Genomic DNA, 22079 nt, shown 5'->3' on the forward strand with positions numbered 1-22079 from the left:
AATTGGAGGTCTTTTGACTTTTCAGCATCTGTAAGACTGTTCAATATTGAGACTTGATTCTTGGGCTGCATGTAGCCTTCTAGTTGTGGTGGCAGCTCCATCTCTGGGCCTGTCACTCCTCCAGCTCAGTGGTAAACTCATTGTATTGGCTGGGATTGAGAGTGCTTATTAGTGGGATGTGTAAATGTATGTTCTAGAGCATATCCCCAGAGGTTGACAGACTGACTGGCTTTGGATAACACTCAGTACTCTGAGGTCTGGGGAGGTCACTTTTAAGTATTTAAGTACTAGGTTATTTATAGTGATTTTAATTTAAGGCATTAAGGGGAAAAAGTATAATTCAGACAATTGAAGTTCATTTTACAAATGATGAAACGGTTTTTAATATAATTAGCATTTTATCACTTGAAGTAAATTATTTTTTTTTTTTTTAAACAAAACATTTAACCTGGGAACAGCTTGTTTTCATTGTTAGCATGTCCTTGGGGGTTTGTGTAAAGCTTGAAATTCATTGGACATCATTGAGGATAAGAACAGATACTATACTGGATATATTCCAAAGGCCAAGAAGTGACGTAGAGAAATTTTTGTAAAGGGTGTGATATCTTTAATGAAAGCTGTGGTCTAGTGACACTGAAAAAATGAGGGTGGTGAAGATCTTATAGGTAGAAACTATATGACCAATTTAGTCATAGCCCTCTTTTCTGTGTGTTCCCCTCACCATGCTTTGTTTTTATTACTCCAAAATCCATTGTAGTCCCAATAGCTTGTTAGGAATAGTAAATTGTCTGGAGTAACACTTTGACCAGGCTGCATCACATTAAGTTTGCACATGCACCCTTTAATAGGGTCTTACACTGCAGCCCAGGCTCTGGCATTAAAAGCCTCCTGGGTTCTGAGTTAACATGCCCACAACCAAAGGACTGATTTATAAAAGCTTTTCCCATCAAGGCTGAGTTTAACCTGAAGCCAAGCTTGTGTGTAGGTGACTTGTACTTCATTTTTCTTTGGTGTTTAGATGGTGTGGGGGTCTTACATATTCATGGCAAGTGTTCGATCACTGAACACAGCTCTACTTAATACACTGCTATTGCTGTTTTCTTAGTAAAATTTGTACAAGAAATAGGCAAACACAAACACGTTGACACATTTATTGAGACAAAAAAAAATACAAACTGGTGACATACAAGTATTAAAAATAGAATGCTGAGTTTTATGTACAGGTGGGTCATTAGATACTGTTTGCGGGGCAAGCCCCCTACAAGGAAATCTGCACATAACAAACTTCACCCAGGCACGACAACACTGGTCTTTGGTTATGTAAATGGAGGATTGTAAGAAGCTGAAAGTACTTGTCACAGTTTAGGAATACTGTTAATTTAGGCATTGTCCTCAAAGAAACAATGAGAAACTTTATTTGCCAGAAACAGGTGAGTAAGTGAAACACTCAAATCCATGTTTAAGATCCTTTGAAGATTCATTTTTGAGGCATGGACAAAGTGGCCATCAGCTAGGATGCCTTCTTGGAGATTAGCAGGTAAGTGCCATGTAGGGAGAATTAAGTCAGCGCTGGAGAAGGAGTTGGGCACTGCTTTAGAATACTGTCAAGTGGCAAGTGTTATGGTCACAGAAAGAAGCTAGGTAAAGTAAGGCTTGTCATCGCACTATTACCTACCTAGAAGGTAGAACATCCTACTCCAAGATAGCCACACCAGTGTTCTGTGTGTGTACTCATCATAGAACACACCAGTGTTGTGGGGTGGCTGAGTACCAAGCCTATCTCACTGCCTAACCCTCTTCGCAGTTGCTCAGACTAAGGTGGTTTCAGTTTCTGACTTCAGTTTGCCCTTTTAGGATATAGCTTCACAATGAGACACAGGAAATCTGTATTTATATATAATTGAATATACTCATTTTCTGTGAAGGAGCCTCCATTTTACAATGAGAATACGTGGCAGGTTCCCCTTTCTCCAGATTGAGGTTTTATTATAGAGACAAAGCCTCTATAGCCTGTATGGAACAACTTGAATCCACAGTTGGATCTAAATAACTTGTCTATAGCATAACTACTTGTTTATTTTCCTGCATAAATAAAAATACCCTAGTGATACCCTAGTGAGAACTACAATAATCTGAGTAGGAAACTATTAATCAAATACTCCACAGGTACACGGGTGAAGCACATTTCAACGTAAACTCCCTCATTAGTGGCAAAAATAGTGTCCACACCAGTTTTCCTGATTCATAGTGTTAAGTTTGAGAGCCATGAAATCTTGCCAGGGCCACAAGTGCTCCATGCACTGCTCTTGACAAGTAACAGGCTTTCTGTGAAGTTTGAAAAACCATGGTTTATGAACTCAATACTTACTAGATTCTTAAAGTGTCTATAGATATTTTTCAGTTTTAAATGTCAAAGGAAAGCCCACTGAAAGTTGATACAGTAAATAACACATGGCTTATTTTTGCTATTTAAAACCCAGGAACAAGACTGATCTCTTGTACCATACAATTAATTTAGTGTTTCTTGGGAAAATTATATACAAGAATGAGTAAGAAAGTAAGCTATACACGATGTGGGTACATTTCGGTACAGCTAGCTAACTGGGACACAACAAAACCACACAGACATAAACTTGATAATGTTGCACCAACAGATCAAAGTACAGTGACCATACACAAAAGCTTAACATTTCCCTCCAAATTTCATCTCTAGCAGGCCCAAAATGAGCTTAAAGAAGCTAGAATAGTGTGCAGAGGAGATGCTCTGCTGCCTTGCTTTAGAGAGAACAAGTCAGCATGGAAAACAGCTAATATTTCACAGGCTGCTAGTATTTAGAGTTACTCACAAAATACTAAGACTAATACCTTGATGTTTTGACATTCATGGAACTGTATAGAATATAGTGTCTTAGGAGTTTGCTTGTACAGAAATATAATCTACAGGTACATTCAGAACACTGGAGAGCACACATGGGAATGTTTGAATGTCTCCCCCCACATATTTATAGTTGGGTTTTAGGGTACATGAAGTCTAAGCTGAATTTACATAGGAAATTCACATCCCCACCCCCACAGAAGGCAATCACTAACTTACCTTTTTAAAGTATCAATGATATGATTCAATACATTTTCATCATCATGAAAATTCTTGCCTTCAAATACATAAGCAGTAAGAAGCTGTAAAATTCCACCACTACTGCATTGAATTCTAGAACATCCTGGAAGCATGAGGCAAGGAGACTGCTAGACCTTCCTCTCTAGCCCTTTTCTCTAACACCTGTTACGGAGTCAGTGGGTTGTCGAGTTAATGCTCTTTCTCAATGCCCATACAAAGCAACTTCTGTAAGAACTGTGGGAGTTATTATGTATGTAGGTGTTTATAAAACACAACTGGACAGTTTTCAATCACTTCTAGGTTATGCCAAAATAAAATGGACAATTTAAAGCCAAAAATGCTTCTAGCGAAGTTTGATTATCTTAAATGTGAAAGTATGTATTTGTCTATATTGATCAAAACCATTTGCTTTGTTGTCCTACAAATATTTAACACTCGAATTTAATAGGTTTTCCTTCTAGAAAAGTTCCTTGACATTTAAGTACAGTCAACACTTTCAGAATAATCCTGTGTCAACACTGTAGTGACTGCCCTAGTTTTTAAATCATCAATTAATGTAACCTAGAGATACTGATGGCCTCGATACATAATTTAGTCGTCATTATTTTTCCAAAGAGTGGAGTTCAGGGCTCTGGGGCATCACCTGACCCCATTTCTTTTTACCACAATGGTTCCTGCCACAATGTCATAGGCTGTTCGGTTATGCTGAAAAAACAGCAGTGTGATGAAAGCAGGAAAAAAAGAAGCAATAGAAAAGTTCTTGATCAAAGCTCGTATGGTGGACCTAAAGGAAGCAAGCAGAAGTAGCAAGTTAGGTTGTGTTAGTCACTGCTGACTTAGTATCTTGCTGTTTATAACCTTCAGACCACAGTTCAAAGATTTTCAAACAAAATAGTCAAATTACCTACTCTGCTAAAGAAAACTATACAGATGACTAGAACTTTGATGTGCATGGTAATAAAAATCTGAGAACATCAACAAGGAGACAGCACACAGTACTTTCTATTTTGTCAGAAGAACATCTTCCCTTTGCTTACCTTTTCCATAGTCACATTTTCCCATGGGTTTCTAGAATCTTCTGAACTGGGTATGCTTACTGCAGTCCTACTTTTTTCTAGTTTATGTGAAATACAATCTGTTCTTTTATCCATTTTCTCCTGTATGGGCTCCAGTAATTAAAAGAAGTCTTAAAAAGCTTTTCAACAATAGTTCAAAATAGAGAATTATCTTAACAATGTTAGTTTCTACCTAGATGTGCAGACTCTAAATCCAGACTGGTTGGTTCCACATTTTTTTTCTAATTACTAGTGCTTCACGACTGCGAACATGAGATCAAAATGCTGTGTTAAATTATTAAAATGCCTGGTATCTGAGAAGTGCTCCATAAACACTAACCACTATTGACTCATTAAAAGTTGCCAGAGCTGTGCAGTGGTGGTACACCCATGTAGTTCCAGAACTCGGAGGAAGAGGCAGGCAGGCCTCTGAGTTCAAGGCCAGCCGCCTGGTCTGCAGAGTGAGTTCCAGGATAGGCAGGGCTACACAAACTCCGAAAAAACCAAAGCAAATAAGTAGCCAACATTAAAACAAAATTAAAGCTGTAATGCAATATGCGTATGCCAGCAAAATCTAGCTTGCTTCTGGAGTCTTTTTATTTCCCCTGAATCATTCCTGCAGCATTTATAGCCAAATTTTGTTTGATTCAGTCGATCACAGCTCACTCACTTCCCCAACTTCATCACCACTGCACCCTCGCTGCAGCTGCATGCCCAAGGCCAGCAATGAAGAGTACAGGCAGTATGGGCTCTACATCTAAGACCTGGAGTCAAGATAGGGTTGAGGTGGGTAGTTCACAGAGCCAAAGAATAAAGCTAGGCACAGAGCACTGAGAGCACACTACCATCTTATCATTGAGACACAGTTCATAAAATCATTTTGAACAAGTATGCTAAAGGAAATGAGACATAAAAACTTCCATGTAAGCCCATATGATTACAGTATTTTAAAACACTGTATAGAACCTGTAACCTGTGTCACTTAATGAGGGGACTCACTCTGAGGAATGTATGAGTGAATGCAAAAATCAGTGCACGTTCACAAACTTAGACACCTTAAAGTCTGCATGCAGCAGCATCTCACTGCTGAATAACCATGTACAGTGACTGACATTACACAGCACATTCTTTTTGCAAGTACATTAGTAGTCGATTAAGGTAAGCAAAGGCCTTACGTTGTGATGCTAACATTTGAGGAAGGAATCACTAAAACCCGACTTGGAGCAATCAGTACCGATGTATCACAGGTCACAACTCGAAGCCCTAGCAGGAACTTTCCTGGAGTAGCTCCTCCTGCTCCCCAAATGCAAATTATCTAAGGAAAGAAGGACAATTTAAAGATAATTTACTAAACCAATTTTAGAGACCTTTAAATTGTTTTCTATTAAATCATTTCATTCTTTATAAAAACGTCATGTTGGAGGGGTGTGATGGCACACACCTTTAGTCCCTGCACTTGGGAGGCTGAGGCAGGTGGGATCTCAAGTTCAAAGTCAGCCTGGTATACACAGTGAATTCAAGCCTGACAGGGCTACAAGGTGAGACCCTGTCTCAAAAAGAAAGTTACACTGTATATGCCAATTGGATAGAATACTAGAAAACTAACCAATTAAACTGGCTGGTAGTACATGCCTGCCACCCCAGAACTCCAGATACTGGGGAAAGATGACTGGCATGTTTGGGACCAAGCCATGTTACAAAATTAGCCATCTTGGTAAACAAAACACTAAAGGCTTGGTCAGGTGGCACAAAGCCTGTCTTCCCAACTACTGGGTAGGCTGAGATTCAAGAAGTCCAAGCGCATGCAAGATCTGCCATCAGAATGAACCGAGACTCTTACAGAAGAAGAAAGGCTTGGACATAGCTCGATGAACTTGGTTACCTAATGTGGGGTTCTGGGCTTGACCTCCAATACCCACCCTCCAATTAACCACTAATGGATTTTACACTCAATATGCTCAAAATAAAAAAATTATCCTTTATGGGGTTTTTTGACTCATTATATTTTTATGAAGTTTTTTTTTTTTTTTTCTGTTTCGCAAGAAAAAATAATTTCTACAACCAATCTGTAAGTTTTTTTTTTTTGGTTTGGACCAAGGCCTACTGATGAATGTAATTTTATTTCTAAACCTGAGAAGCATAACAAAGCTTTATTTTTCTTAACTTGAAAATGTTAATTTTAAAAATTGTTAAAAAATACAAATGTGAAGAAATGCTTGAAATTTGCATTACTTCTTTTTCTTGATAGGTAATCTAAAATTATACTATTAAGGCAGTATTGCTTCAGTCAGCAGCTTACCTCATAGAGACAAACTAACAACCTGTATATAAGTGCCACAATCATCATTTTCTGCAAGTCTTCCATTGATGTGTCTTCATCTATTTCTTCTATTATATAATGCATGGCAAACTTAGAGATGTCCCTGCACAAAAAGAAGAGTTTGGGGTTATATGGAATTAGTTACCAGGTCAGTTTTCCCCTGATTAGTGTGTCATCAGTTTCAGGTGAAATTCTAAGCTGTTAGGTTCTCAACATCTAATTGCACAAAATACCCATGAGTTTATCCAATAAATACCAATAAGTAAATAAAAGCAAAAGTTTGTAACTCATGGTAGAACATTGTAGAACAAGTAAGATGCCAGCTCTGAGGACATTATGGTGAATGGTTTTGCCACCGGGAAAGAGAGAACCTCAACTGAGAAAATGCCTCCATCAGACTGGCCTGTAGGCAAGTCTGTGAGGTATTTTCTTGATTACTGATTGATGTAGAATGGCACAGCACACTGTGGGTGGTACCACCCCTGGGCAGTTGGTCCTGGGTACTATAAGAAAGCAGGGTAAGCAAACCAGTAGGTAGCATTCCTCTATGGCTTCTGCTTCAGTTCCTGCCCTGACTTCTCTCAATGGGACTACAAGCTGTAAGATGAAATAAACCCTTTCTTCCAAAATTGTTTTTGATCATGGTGTTTATCACTGCCACAGAAGGCAGACTAGGACAGCAAGGGGATGCTAAATGTCTCAGCTTTCACTGAGAGTCTAACCTAGCAAGGAAAATAGAAGAATAAAGAACAATAATAAACTGGGATGTCAGTTTTGTTAGGAAATTGAGCATCACAGAAAATAAACCAGTATGCTGACTCGTGTGCAGACCTCTCTGAAATGAAACTTCCTACAACACAAAGACTAACAAGAAGCCAGCTAGACCACAAGGATGGACGACAATCTGAAGAACACTGGCATGCAGGAGAGAAAGCCCGTGAGCAAGTAACAGAGATCCAATTTCTCTGTGTGTGGAGACTGAGATTAAGACTGGGCACCTGTTAATCCATGTGATGAAATTCAGACTTGTCAAAAGAAACTACAGCAGAGTGCTAAGGCTGGAAAGGTTAAGTTCTGAAAACCATCTTCTGCCCTCCAAATAAATGAAAGTGTAAAAAAGAAAAAAGACTATTTTTGGGGGTGGGGGTGGGTGGGATGATAGGAAGGAATCAGAGTAACACCTGACAAGGGCTCTAAAGGTTTAATAACAGCGTATCTTATTATTTTTCCCCCAATTCTTGCCTTAACATCTCATAAATCCAATTAGTATCTACCTCATGGTACCAAGGTTAACAAAAGTCTTGCACATAGAAAATGCCAAGTAAATGATAACAGCCATTATCCTAAGACTTTGAGTCTCTCAAGTAAATGCCACACGTGGCAGTGGAGTGGAATTTGCTCAACTGTAAGCAACCCCACTGAAATGTCACTACTTGATTACAGAGAGTTCACCTACCACAGGATCTTTGTGCTTTGGAAAGAAATATATTTAGTGTGTGCAGAAGAGGGGGCTGGACCCCTGCAGCAGGAGTTATAGGTAGTTATGAGCTGTCTGACACGGGAACTTAACTTGGACCCTCTCTCTAGACAGCCCCTCTTTATGCTTTCATGTTAAAGACTTAATAGGGTGATAAAAAGGAAACCAATAAATTCCCAGCCAAAGAGAATGGCTAAAGAAACAAGCCAGGTCTGGAGACTCCTTTTACCTATTAAAATTTTTTTGAGGTATAATCTAACTAGCTCTGGCTGGCCTTGAATTCAAGAGATCTGCCTGCCTCTGCCTCCTGTGTGCTAGGGTTAAAAGGTGTTTGCTACCAAAGTCTCGATCTTTTATTTTCAATAGCAGAATTTCCCACAAATCTTAAAGAACATATTGTTTCTAAAACTAACAAGGGGCCTGTGGTGACAGCTCAGTGAGTAAAGTGTTTGTACAAACATCAGGACCTGAGTTAGTCCCTAGAACCCATCTAAAAACCAATATACCATATACCTATGTAGCATGGGGGGTGGGTGGGGAGAGATAGGTGGACCCTGGGGACTTAATGGCTGCCAGTGTAAATGAAATGACAAGCACCTCGTTAAGTGAGAGACCCTACAAACACCAAAAAATGGTATAGAGCAGAGGACACCCAAAGTGGACCTCCTGGCTTTCACCAGTACATAAACACAAAGTTTTTTTTTTTTTTTTTAAACGTTTGAAAAGGAAAACAAAAGACAAACCAAGGAAACAAATACATTTGTTAGAGGATTTCATGGAGAAATGGTGCCCTGGGCACCCATCACCCAGAGTCACTCACGGGCATAAGCAGATTTTTACAAAAGATCTCTAGGCAACAAGTTCAGACTTTTCTGTGATCATCATTAACTTACTTTATCCCACTGAGATGCATGATGCTCAAGACAATGGTAGCTTTTATAAAGAAGAGAATAAAAAAATCCACCATCTCTGCCATAAATCTGTGTGCCAAGGATGGAATGATATACTCTCTGCCTGTAAATTAGGGGGGGAAAAAAAACGAATCACTCACACAGGCTAAAGAACACAAACCAGATAATGGAGGGGCAAAGTAAAGTCAAGGTTCAACTTAATTTAAAACTTAACAGCCTTGTAGCAGTCAATGGCAATGATTTCATCTAGAGAACATGTTACTACAGTATCTAATGAGCTGGACATGGTGAACCATACCAGTAATGCCAGTACTCTCCGGACCAGGAGACAGGGGAATGGCTACAAATTTTGCTAGACTAAGAGTTAAGTTACTACACAGAATTAATCAGCTGATATTCAATATCAGTAAGCTAGGGCCCAGTCGAAGTTCATTACTCTATTTGTATTCAAGTCAATCTCCTTTCAGTTCTCTGTCCTTACACAGCTCATGTCCGGGTGATTTCTATTATTCTAGTGTCACTCCTCCAACAGTGAGTTCGGATCTCTCCAGAGCATGGAGATCGTGGAGCGGATGACGGTTTGATAAACATAGGTCTCTATACACTGGAAGGTTCAGTGCCACTAGTAAGGGAATCTACTGAAGAACAATTGGCATTGCCTCACAGTACATTTTTGAAATTTAAGGCCTGGGCTAACTATAGCTGATGTGTGTGGAAACTGCCAGCGGTAGTAGCAGGCTCAGCTACACATCTCAAGAGCGAGCATAGTTGCCCAATGGTCACTCCTTTCAAGGGACCCCTTCTGCCAACGCATGTAAGATCCCGGGCGCTGACCGTATTCTTACTGCGAGTTCGAGACTATCCCGAGTTAAGGTTAGCCTAGACTACAGGGTGAAATCCTGTAACCCTAACCCCACGGCAAGTGGAGGCAGAAGGGCTCAAGAGTCCGAGGTCAACAAGGGGCCGTGTGAATCCACTCGCATCGGCTACTCCGCCCCTCCGAGATCTCACCCACCCAACCCCGGTTCTTACCCGCCTGCCGTGCGGTGTCGCTCGCAGTCCGTGCAGGGGCCGCAGAGCCTACCCTAGTCCCGGGGGCCGCCCGTCCCGACGGCTGCACGTGCGGGGCCCGGGGCGTCAGGCCGGCGACGGCGGTCGGGGTGGCCCCGGCCGTGGCCGTGGCCGTGGCCGCCCCCGGCCCGGGGCCCGCGGCGCTCAGGAAGTAGAAGGGATTGTAGTAGGCGAGCTGCGGCGGCGGCGGCGGGGGCGGCGGCGGGGCTGCGGGCTGCGGGGCGGCGGGCTGCGGGCCGCAGTAGGCGGGGAGGGCGGCCAGGCCGCTGTGCCAGGTGAGGTAGCCGCAGTAGGCCTGCCACAGCCATTCGTGCACCTGCCGCGAGTATTCGCGCGCGCTCAGACGCCCCGGCCCGTCCGACGCCTCGCAGCCCCCCGGCTCCTGCGGCCCCGCGGCCGCCTCCCGGCGCTTCCGGAGCTCTCGCGGCGGCTCGGGCTCCGGCTCCGGCGCGGGCTCGGAGACGGCCGGGTGCCCCGCGGCGGGAGAGCCAGGCCCGGAAGGGGCCGGCTCGTGGTCGCCGCCGCCGCCGTCCTGTCCCGGAGGGCGGCTCCGGGCTTCCTCGGGCCCTTCTGCCATCGTCGCCTCGGAGGCCACCTCCGCGCTGCCTGTCACTGCGCCGTCGCTCTCCCTCGGCAGCCCCTCCCCAACCGCTCGGCAGCCACCACAGCAGCGGCGGGCGTCAACAATCCGCCGCCGGAAGCGGAAACCCCTCCCCTCCCGCGCGTTGGTGGCGGGGGGGGGGGAGCCGGGCGGGGGGGTAGGGTGGAAGTGCCGCGAGTATTGGTTCCTGGTTAGGAAACGTCCTTTTGGCTTCTCTGTTGAGTGTTTTAATCACAAACGGTGACATATTCGTTAACATAACACATCGCGGGGCAACATAACGTGTGCGATGCTGCATACACGCAGGACGCTGTGGACGTACCCAGTTAGGCTACATCTGTGAGCATTCGACATCGCTCATTCCTCTTGAGAATTCCGTCACCAAGACCCCTATAGAGGGTCCTGTGGGGTTGGGGCAGGGTTGTACCTCGTGGAACTGCATCACAATTACCAGAATTTCCAAGAGTGCCCAGACCTCCAATCACAGCGTCTGTTTCTTGCTTAGCACCTTAGTCCGTGTATGATTTCGTCCTTTCATCTATATACAACATCTCATGTACTTAATACTATACTTTGCTGTGTTAAATTTGTAAGCCTGTTAGGGGTAGCAGACACTTTCTATTCCCAGGGCCATACAAAGAACTTACAAGAGCCAAATATGTGAGGATATTCAATGATGATTGTGTTGGCCAGTATCAACTTGATACAGGCTAGGGGCACTTAAGAGGAAGAGCCCCAACTGAGAAAATGCCTCCATAAGACTAGTGTAAGCATTTTGATGGCTCGGATGTATGTGGTGGACAGGGACTCTGGCACTCGGGAGCCAGGTCACAGCAACCATGGCAGTTTACAGCCCTCCTTCTGGGAAAGGCTTCTCCAGTGTATCAGCTCTGCTCTGGCAGAAGAGGGTTTCCCCTGGGAAGTTGTTACAATTCGGCTCCAGTCCTCCACAGAGCTGGGTGTAACAACTTCACTTTGCCTGCTCTGCTCTGGCATAAGCTGCTAAAGGTCTCACCTAAACCTCATTCAAGAGATTTATTGGTAGAGATTTATTGGTAGGGAAGAATCCAGGAGAGTGGCTGCCCTCTGCCAGGGTGGCAGAGGATAGCCAGGGAGGCCAAACAGCCACAGGCTGCACAGACACAGTTTATATAGGGATTCTTAGGGGGTGCAGTTTCCCTAGGGAGATTTCCAGGGCAGGGATTGGTCAGATTTCAATCCTTGAGCTAAGACTGGCTAGATCTCATGCTCAGGGATTGGTTGGTTTTCTGTACAGGTTTAGGATCAGATTTGGCTCTAGTTTAAGGGCCAAAGTGTGTTTCTTTCACTGGTCCTTTTTAGCCTTTTGGCTCTAACTTTGGGACCAGGGTGTATTTCTTTCACTGGCTCTGATTCCAGGGCCACAGTGTGTTTCTTTGGCTCTGCTCAGGGAGTGCTTCTTTGGTTGGCCCTTTTCCCTTACAGTTAGGCTCTAGGAAAGCCTGTAGAGCATTATTTTATTTAGTAATAGATGTGGAAGGGCACAGCCCATCGCGGGTGGTGCTACCCCCAGCTTGGTGGTCCTGGGTTCTATAAGAAGGCAGGCACGGAAAGCAAGACAATAAGCAGCACTCCTCCATGGGATCTGCATCAGCCCCATGCCTCCAGGTTCCTTCCCTGTTTGAGTTCCTGTCCTGACTTCTTGCAGCAATGGACGACAATGTGGAATTGTAAGCCAAATAAACCCTTTGCTCCTCCACAACTTGATTTGGTCATTGTGGGGAAAGGGGGCCAGCTAAAGAAACACACCTGGAGCAGAGCCAAAAGAAACACTCTGGCAGTGCATCCAGAGCCAAAGAAATACAATTTGGCCCCAGAATCAGAGACAGTAAAAGAAATACGCCCTGCCTTGAAATTAGAGCCAAAATGCTAAAAAAGGCCAGTGCGGGGAGGGGGAAGAACCACACACTTTGGCCCTGAAATCAGAGCCAAATGTGTTCCTGACAACTAAGCAGAAAACCAACCAATCTCTGAACACAAGATCTAGCCAATCTGAGCTCAGGGACTGAAATCTGACCAATTCCCACCCTGGAAATCTTCTGGAAAAACTCCGCCCCTAAGAAATCCTATATAAACCCTGTGCCTGTCCAGTTCGTTGCTGTCTTCCTCAACTCCAGTAGAGGCAGCTATCCTCCTGGATGCCTTCCCTCCCAATCTTGAATGAGGTCTGGGCAATGACCTAAGGAGGCAGAGTTGTGTTACATTTTGGGGAGCCAAACTGTAACAACTTTCACTGGGGAAACCCTCCCCTGCCCAAGCAGAGCTGTTACACTGGGGAAGCCTTTCCCTAGACCAGGGCTGTAAGCTGCTGCACTTACTGTGACCCCTGGTATTCTTTGCCTCCGGAGTGCCAGAATACTTTTCTATTAAACTGTAACGTTTATTATAGTCATGGTGTTTCATCACAGCATTAGTAACTCTAACTAGGTAAATGATGCTCAGAATCAAACCTGTAGTTACTCTGTGGGAAACAGAAAAGGCATAACGTTTGCCCTTAAGAAACCAATCTGCTTCAAGAGAAACTCTCCTATGAAACACTCAAACCTATTCAAGATTGTTAGTATTTAGGCATTTGTACTGACCTGCCCTTGGAGCCCTGACAGATATGCCTTCAGCTGCAGCTACTAAGAGCACAACCTGTGCCTATTCTCTATGTTCTCTTTTAAAAGGGCCCTGCCCACCTCCCATCTCTCTCTCTTTCTCTTTCTGTCTGCCCCCCCCTCTCCTGCTGCTCCTATCCCCAGAGGCTGGTCTCCCCTCTCCCCTTCCCCCTTTTATGATTTCTTTCCCCTAATAAAAAAACTCCTCCATTTGAATTCTGTCATTTAGCATCTTTCATGCGCTGCTTTTTAAAAATTACAACAAAGACCTTACTATCAGCAGGAAACAGCTCAACATCACCAGCTGTGTGACCTGAGGCACTCCCTTCAGAGCCTCAGAGGACTTTAAGTAGGTACAGCCCTGATTCTTAAACTATATTGCAAGAAAAGAATTTCATAATAGTTAAAGTGTATCAAAGTTAGTTTATTCATAGGAGAAAGGACATAGGCAATGGGAAACAAGTGTGGCTACTAAGAGATGAAGGCGCCTAATAGCTTTTGCAGCAGCCAGCTATGTGAGTGATTTGGGGAGTTTGCCATTACCTTGTAAAAAAGGATGTGATTGTGATTATATATTTATATTTTATATATTATAAATTTATATGTTATTTATATTATATATATTATATAATATATATATATTATAATTTAATAAAGCTTGCCCAAGGGTTCAGAATGCAAAGCTAGCCACAAGCCATAGAGCCAGGCAGTGGTGATATGCACATTTAATTCCAGCAGCCATACTAGCTAGCCATGGAGCCTGGTGATGGTAGCACACACCTTTAATCCCAGAACTCAAGAGATAGCAGATGGATCTCTGTTTGTTCAAGGCCACCCTGAGCTATATGAAATTGATCCAATCCTAAAGAGAAATAGCTCACACAAAGGTGATCTCAGCACTGGGGATCACATGCCTTTAATCCCAGCACTCGAGGTATATAAACTAGGAGCAGAGGAACATTTTGGTCTCCAGCCATGTTTGAGAATTAGTCTACAGCCACTTTGAGGAGAGCATAATAGTCTGGGATTGCAGTCTGAGGTTTGGTGGAGAGCATTGTACTCTGAGGATTCCTGCAGACAGGGTCATCCATTTCAGTCTGAGGTAGAGGTGAGAGCTAGTGGCTAGCTGCTTTGTTTATCTTATCTGATCTTCAGCTTGAAACTTGAACCCCAATATCAGTCTCTGGGTTTTCATTTTTTTCATGTTACATGTGATCTATAAAGCTGATAGAATTGTGGGGCTATATTCATTTTCTTAAGGAAAGATGCTTTATATATGTGGAAATTTAAGATGGTGTATGGCTGTACTTGCTGGCTTATATATGAGAAACATGATTAAGACAAGATCAGAGATCATTCCAGGCCCAATAGTACAGGCATGTACTCCCAGTTACCCAAGAGCCTGAGGTAGGCTACACAAGAGCCTGAGGTAGGCCTGGGCAACTTTCAGTCTCTCTGTCTCTCTCTCTGTCTCTCTCTCTCTCTCTCTCTCTCTCTCTCTCAAATATCTACTCACACAACTAGAGAGAAAATAAAGATTAAGGACATAGTTCAGTGATTGATACTTGTCTATAATATGTAATATGTGTGGCCCTAGTTGACCTTCCAGAAAAAAAGAGGTTATATTGGTTACATTGCTCTTTTTCAAATCCCAATTATAGTTTGCTATGTAATAATATTAGTTTTATGGAGATAATATAATTTTCAGTATACACTTTCAGGGTAAGAAAGTTCCCAGAGACATCTAGTTCAAACTCTTGTCTCTGTCAACAAGAGACATGGTCATCCAGGTAGGGGGCTCTCTTCCTTTCATATGTTCCCTTATTTATATTTACATTTGTCCCAAGACTGTATGCAAAGGCCTATGGAAGCTGTAACTACAATGGCTTATGTCTGACAACTTGGTTTCAAAATCAATTGGAATGAAAGATGTCGTTGTTGTGATCCCAGAGATCAAATTCAGTGCCTCATACTTACAAGGCAAACCATTTGTATTTCCTGATTGTGTTTATTTATTATAATGATTATTATTATGTATATGTGAAGTGTATGTGTGGAAGTGCACATGCTATTATGTAACTCCGTAGAGTCTGGTAGCAATTGCCTTTACCCCCTGAGCCACCTGCAGCCTGATAGACAAATTCCTTCTCACCGAACTCTCTTCAGCTACTAAGACATTTTAATGTTTAAGTAAACGATCATTATGAGTTACAGTGGGGAGGCAGGAAAAGCAGGAGTGAGGAAAAAAGTCTGGAATAAGGGTGAAATATCGCGATTATTGGGAATGCAGACTTTGTTTCGAACAGTAAACACATTAAGAAAATAATGAAAGGCAACAATGAAAAAAAAAAAACTTCAGAAATGAAGCCACAAAATCAGAGAAGAATTAGAAACAATGAAAAGGATTATTTCAGAAAACCAGCAGGAATGCAGCAAATATCACGCACGGTGCCTGAAGTAATCGAACTGAAATTATATATACATACATACATACATACATACATACATAAAGTCGAAAGAAATACAGAGTGTCTCGAGACATGGCTTATCCATTAAAAGAGCTTGCTACTCACGTATAGTCCCCCCAAACTTTTCCTGAGTACATTCATACATGTATATACATATATACTTTCATAGGTATATATAGTGAGGTTTTACATATATTACTGGTTGTATGTATATGCAACATCCATATAGTATATGGCATTCCTGAGGAGACAGAGAATGAACAATGATGTGCACTCTAGTTAAAAGACCTAGACTTCCATTTAAATTATGAGAGAAAGAAAACTGGATTTCAATATGACTTAAATATTTACTTTATAGAAGAAAAAATGTTGGGGGCTGGAGAGATGGCTCTGTAGTTCAGAACACAGAGAACCCAGGTTCAATTCCCAGTACCCATATGGTGGCTCACGGCCATTTGTAACTCCAGTTCCAGTTGATCCGATGCCCTCTTCGGTCCTCCTTGGGCACTGCATACATGAGTGGACAGTCATAGATGTAGACAAAAGACACACACATATAAAATCAAATAGTATGTGTATGAGTATATTACCCCCATGTTTGTCTGTGCACCACCTGTGTGCCAGGGGGTCATGGAAGTCAGAATCAGACATCACTCTGTAACTGAAGTCAGGACGTGGGTGCTGAGAAGTGAACCTGGGCCCTCTGAATGCTCTCAACTCCAGGGACATCTCTCCAGCCCCAGTATCCACCTTTTAAACACCACGAGTCCTTTCTGAAGAATTGACTATAGCATGAGACTCAGTAACTCACTGACCAGGGGACGACGTTGGAAGGGTGACTGGTAAACATAGTGTTCAGTTACTTGTAGAACTAAAACTAATTGGGTGTCTGTATCAGTAGGGCCCTGAAACCACACGATGACTTGAACAGGGAACAGTAGGCAATTCTAATGGGAATGAAGGAAAGAAGGGTTGGCTAGGGAAAGGCAAGCTCTCTGTATGCCGAAACCTTCCAGCCAGGAGAAAACCTGGGAGAAATGGCCTCATAACCAAGCAGCCATCTCCTCCTAAATCAGGCACTCATTATGGGCAACAACCTTAGGAGAGCTGCAAAACCGAGTCACGGCTCGTTTCCTTGATGCTCAGTCTTTTGGCTTTCCTTTTCTTCTAAAGTTTAATATTATTTTCAATAGGGTCTTGCTTAGTCTTCTAACTCCTTGCAACCCCTTACCTTAGCCTCCAGAATGCCGGGCTTACAGGCATGTGCTACCACAATTGGTACTACCATGTTTTTTTACCCATGTTTTGATAGGACTTAAAAGAACATTCTAGATATTTGGGTAGCCAAATGTTCTTTGATGATGAGACTTCTCAGTTTTAGGGAAAGTTTTTTTTTTTTTTTTAATTTATCATTCTAGTTAAGTAATCTTTACCAATGACATTCAATAAATAAGATGCCCAGTGAACTAAAATATTTAACTTAGGAAGAATATGATTTCTATATTAACTTGTGGGAAAACATGTAACAAAGTCATCTTTTTCCTGTGTAACTAAACTTGGGGTGAAATACTGTATGAAGTAGTTCTGCCCCTGCCCAGGTCTGCTAAGGAGCATTAAGAAACTTATCCATCGCTTTAAGCCTTTTATGTAGTAACAAAGGTAGTAATAAAATGGTGTTTTTCTTTACATTTGTGTCTTCATTCATAGCACACATGCTATGAAAACTGAAAACACAATGTCATGCTCAACCTGTAGACTGCTGCCTTGTGTAAAACAGACAGGACTTCAGGCAACCAGTAGGGGGAGGAATTTCCCAAGCTAACCACTTTTCTCCAACCCTGACTTCAAAAGCTGAGAGTGTGTGCCCCGTTTCTATGACTAACTAGTGTGGCTGCTTTGCAATTTTGATCTCCAATGGCTTTAATAAATCATAAACAATGTATCACTACATAAAAAACCCACAATTATTTTGATCTCTTTGGGGTTATAGTATACAGTGTTGTCTAAATTTAATACAGTGGCTGACTTTATTTTAACTACCTTTTTTTCATTCAACAGACTACCTCCCGGATCAGTTTTTAAGCCATTGAGGTTTTGTGTACCAGACAGGAAAAGTGCCCAGTTTTGGTGAGATTTGGAGAAAGGGCTCATTCATTTTGAAGAAGATAAATTGCACAACTTTAAAAACAGATAACTTGCCAAGACTGAGCAAAATTCAGCAAAATAACCAAGCTCTGTCCCTCAGTAACCCTCCTTTTAGGAATCTACTATGTAACAGAACATGAGCAAACAAAACACATTCCTGTAGGGTTATTTATAAGAGCAAAGCAAGGAAAAATCCATGACATCGCCATCAAAAATTCAGAGTAGCTGGCAGAAGGGCAAAATGTTTGCCAGCAAACCCAATGACCAGCTCTCTGAAAGTAACACAGAAAAGTTGTCATTGTTAATTAAGAAGAAAAGATGACATTAAGATTGAGGAACAATATATATCGTGCATATGAAACATTTTTTGTTTTGACACAGCACTTCATAAAGTTCAGGCTTGCCTCAAATTTTCTATGCATCTGAAGATGACTTCCAACTGCAGATCTTTCTGCCTCCTCTTTCCACACGCCAGGATTACTTGCATGCTACCAGATCCAGCTGGAGATATTAACTGACGATGAATGTTTGATTAATTTTAAAATGTGTTTGATAAGATATTGGAAAAAGAGTCTATTTACTAACTGGCACTTTGCACTTACCTTTTTAAAAAATGCCATACTGTTTCTTACCTCTAATGTGTTTTTAATTTGCAGCTTGCTACATGCAGAGAATGGGTAGCTAATGCCTTTAATCCTAGCACTCGGGAGTCAGAGGAAGATGGACTTCTGTGAGTTGGAGACCAGCCTGGTCTACAGGGGAAGTCACACGACAGCCAGGGCTACATAGTGTGTGAGACCTTGTCTATTTTAACAGAACTGAAGCAAAAGGAAAGCCTGCTTATCTCTGTCTCCCACAGGATCAGCCCAAGAAAAACAGCTCTTTCCACATTCTTCACTACATTTTCAAGCATGAGGTAACATTTGCTTTACCTTTTGCTTCCATGAAAGAAAATTTACTGCTGTGCTGGGGATGGAGCCCAGGTGTCCATTCATGCTGGGAAACACGCTCTGCCCAGATCTTTACTAATGCTGAGCACACATTCTGTCACACTGATTCATCCCCTCATCCCTGATTTTTTTTATTTATTGATGTTTATTCACTTACTTGTACCATAAGCCTCAATCATGTTTGTTTCCTTTCCCTAACTTTTGGGTTAGAATTATTATCATTTTGTAACCTCTTGTAGAAGGAGTTTTCATTGTTACTTGATTGGAATTGCACTTATATCGTATGGCATAGGTAAAAGGATTTACATACATCACTAAGATTCCAAGTCAAGATGCTTTACATTGATCAAAAGAGGAACTATCCTGGGTGACCCTACCCAGATCAGATGAAATCTTTAGGAGAGTTTAATGCATTTGCCGTAAGTTTTGTTTCATTGTATGTTTCTGATTTTGTGACTCTTGCCTTTTTATTATTTGTTCTCACTATCTCTTTGCTCGTTTTTTGTTTGTTTAATTTTGAGATAGAGTCTTTCATTTATGTAGGTTTGGCTGTCCTAGAACTCACTACATAGACAAGGCTGGCCTCAAACTCATATAGATCTACCTGCCTCTGCATCCTGAGAGGCAGAGTTAAAGGTGTGAGCCACCACACAGAGCTTTCTCTTTGCTCCTTTTTTTAACCTTCAGATACTTTGTGCTTAGTTTTGGTTTTTGAAAGAGTCTTATGAAGCTCAAGTTGGCCACCACTTCCCTGTGTAGCTGAGGTGGCTTTGAACTTCTGACCTTCCTGCCTCCATTTCTTGAGCTCTAGAAATATCTGTGGTTCACTCCTGCCCAGCTGATACTTTGTTTTAACTGAGGCATTGGAAAACAGAATATGTGAACTTTTGACCTTAAAAAAATTTTGTAGTATAGTTTATCATATTTATATTTACTGTTATAGGTTTTATTTTTCATCTTGTTCTATGAGTTAGGTATAGTCTATTGTATTTTTATACTTTGATATATATTTTAAATTTCCTTATTAAAAAGTTGCTAAAGATCACATGCTGAAATTAATCAGACTACACAAATCAATGAACTATACAGTTAGAAAAGCCATTCAAAGTGGAAGCTGTGGAGCTTCACATTCAATTTTTTTTTTTCATGATGCCTTAATGTTTCCGATATCCACCCCTATTTGTGTTTTTTGAGATTGCAATGTAATTATAACATTTCTCCTTTCCTTATTTACCCTTCAAACTTTCCCATATACACACCTTCCACTTGCCAGATCCTCTGGCAGGTAGGGCTGGGGAAGGGCTGGTCCAGCCGGTCTCCTCCCAGAACTCAGACCTCCCCCATCCTAGGAGAAACACACGCTGAGCCGAGCCGGGAGATTGTAGACTGTCAAAGCAGGATCTCTCTTTATTGTATCAAGCAGGGACTTATATAGGGTTGAGGTAGGGGGGTAGGAATCTTAGCATGGGGTAAGGTGATGTGAGGAGAAAGGGCCAATAATATTCTACCAAGCTAGTGGTTAGCTAGGCAGGGTACAATCTTACATCAGGCCTTGCTGAGTCACTCGAACTTGGAGGTTACAGGCCAAAGACAGGTTGCCAAACGTTAGCCAGGCTCAGAAAGTTCCACTAGGCCTCTTGTCCTTCCCTTTTTAGGCCCAATACCCACTCTCCTTCAAATTATGGCTTCTTTATTCATTGATTATTATTGTATGCATATATGCAAATACATATATACGTTTCTAGACATAACCTGCACAGTCTGCATAATGTGTGCATGTTCTCAGGGTTGACTGTTTGGTGTTAGACAACTAATTGGTATGCTCTTCTCTGGGGAGGGCCACCTCTCCATTTCCAATTTCCAGTTTCATGATCAGCACAGGATCCCATATTGCATTTAGTTGTCTCCTGTGTGTCCTCTAGCTTAAGAGAGTTACCTGTAGCTCTTTATGTATGGTTTAGGCCTTGTGTGCTTTGCCCTATCCATTGATATCATTCTTAGTCTCAGGGAACATTACAGAAGACGGGATAGAATGATCCTAAGAGCCAGAGGATCAGGGATTTCATTGTTAAATTGTGTCTTTTAGTAACATCAGAAGCTACACCCATCAAGTCTCACTAACATGACTGCTCATTGGATTGTATATTTTCACTGTTGAATAGAATTTCTATGTAATCAGCCACCATCAAAAAAAGCAAACCAAAAGAATCCGTGGGAGTTAGAGCTAAAGAGAAATGTGTCTTTATATCCTCTTTCATAAAGATATCAAGGATATATATATATATATATATATATATATATATATATATTGTTTTATCTTTTAGAAAGTATGCGTTTAAAATGTCTTTAGAATTTACAAAATAATCATCTTCCTGAAACAGTTTTTTGGTTATGTATGTATTGTGTGATTGACATATGTTCATGTGTGTTCTCATGGATGTAGGCACAGCATATGTCTTGTATGTGGAGGAAAAAGGTTGACATCAGTTGTCTTTTTAGATCATTCTCCATTTTATTTATCGAGGCAGGGAACTCATGAACTCTGGCTGCTCTAAGTAGCCATCTTAGCCTAGGGATTCTTTGTCTCCAGAGTACTGGGATTACGGGCAGGCCTGCCACCTGGTTTTTTTTTTTTTTTTAATGGCTGCTGAGATTTAACTCTGGTCCTCACATTTGTGTGGCAAACCCTTTGTCCATGGAGCCATCTCCGCCTGGGTGAAACCCAGGTAATCCGGCTTCTGACACCAGATATCGCGGTTAAATAAGGATCAGGATAGACAAATAGGCAGAATAGATGTTTATTCAGGGAGAAATAACTTACAACCTAGACAGATGAATACCAGGAAATTCTACCCGATCCTCTCCTGTCCGAGTCACGCCAGCAAGCAAGAGAGCATTTCCTGGCTCCCCCCCCCCAATTTCCTTCCACAGGTCACTTCCGCCCATGGCTCCACCCCCAAATGGGCGTGGTCAGTGCCACAGAAGGACTATCTCACTACACTTTGTCCATAGAGCCATCTCTCTGCCTGCTAAAGCACATGAAAGTGTGTGTGTGTGTGTGTGTGTGAGAGAGAGAGAGAGAGAAAGGTTGTGACAGCATGCACATGGGTAAGTTCAAACCAAACAAAAATTCCAGTCCAGAGAAGGGGAAGTGGGTACAAAGTCCCACCCCTAAGGAAGAAGATGATTGCAACCCACAAACCTGCTGGGAAAGGGAAAGTTAGTTTTTTTCTTTAATGTACTGACTCTGTGTGTATCAGCCACACTTCAGGGCAAGCCCCATGCCCAGGAGTAGTTGGCCAACACACAATGGACTCCATTTTATTG

At 42.1% G+C, this 22079-nt stretch overlaps 1 protein-coding gene across 1 annotated transcript; it reads right to left on the minus strand.

The window, feature by feature from the left end:
- Window positions 1–1135: 1135 nt before the first annotated feature.
- Window positions 1136–10658, minus strand: Fam8a1 (family with sequence similarity 8 member A1). Its single transcript, XM_051194343.1, has 5 exons — window positions 9911–10658; window positions 8861–8981; window positions 6470–6593; window positions 5346–5485; window positions 1136–3899 (listed from the first exon to the last, which is right to left on the minus strand). Exons 1-5 carry the CDS (start codon window positions 10524–10526, stop codon window positions 3755–3757), a joined length of 1146 nt encoding a protein of 381 aa, XP_051050300.1. The 5' UTR covers window positions 10527–10658; the 3' UTR covers window positions 1136–3754.
- Between the last annotated feature and the right edge of the window lie 11421 nt (window positions 10659–22079).

The sequence above is a fragment of the Phodopus roborovskii genome, unplaced genomic scaffold (genome assembly GCF_943737965.1).
Source record: "Phodopus roborovskii unplaced genomic scaffold, PHOROB, whole genome shotgun sequence".
NCBI classification, from domain to species: domain Eukaryota; kingdom Metazoa; phylum Chordata; class Mammalia; order Rodentia; family Cricetidae; genus Phodopus; species Phodopus roborovskii.

Excerpts from the sequence above, each read along its gene's own strand:
- Fam8a1 (XM_051194343.1), bottom strand. The coding sequence starts at position 10,526 with ATGGCAGAAGGGCCCGAGGAAGCCCGGAGCCGCCCTCCGGGACAGGAC. Across the intron at positions 8,982-9,910 it reads CGACACCGCACGGCAGGCGG|GCAGAGAGTATATCATTCCA; the intron begins GTAAGAACCGGG and ends CCTAATTTACAG. Across the intron at positions 6,594-8,860 it reads ATGCATCTCAGTGGGATAAA|GGACATCTCTAAGTTTGCCA; the intron begins GTAAGTTAATGA and ends CTTTTTGTGCAG.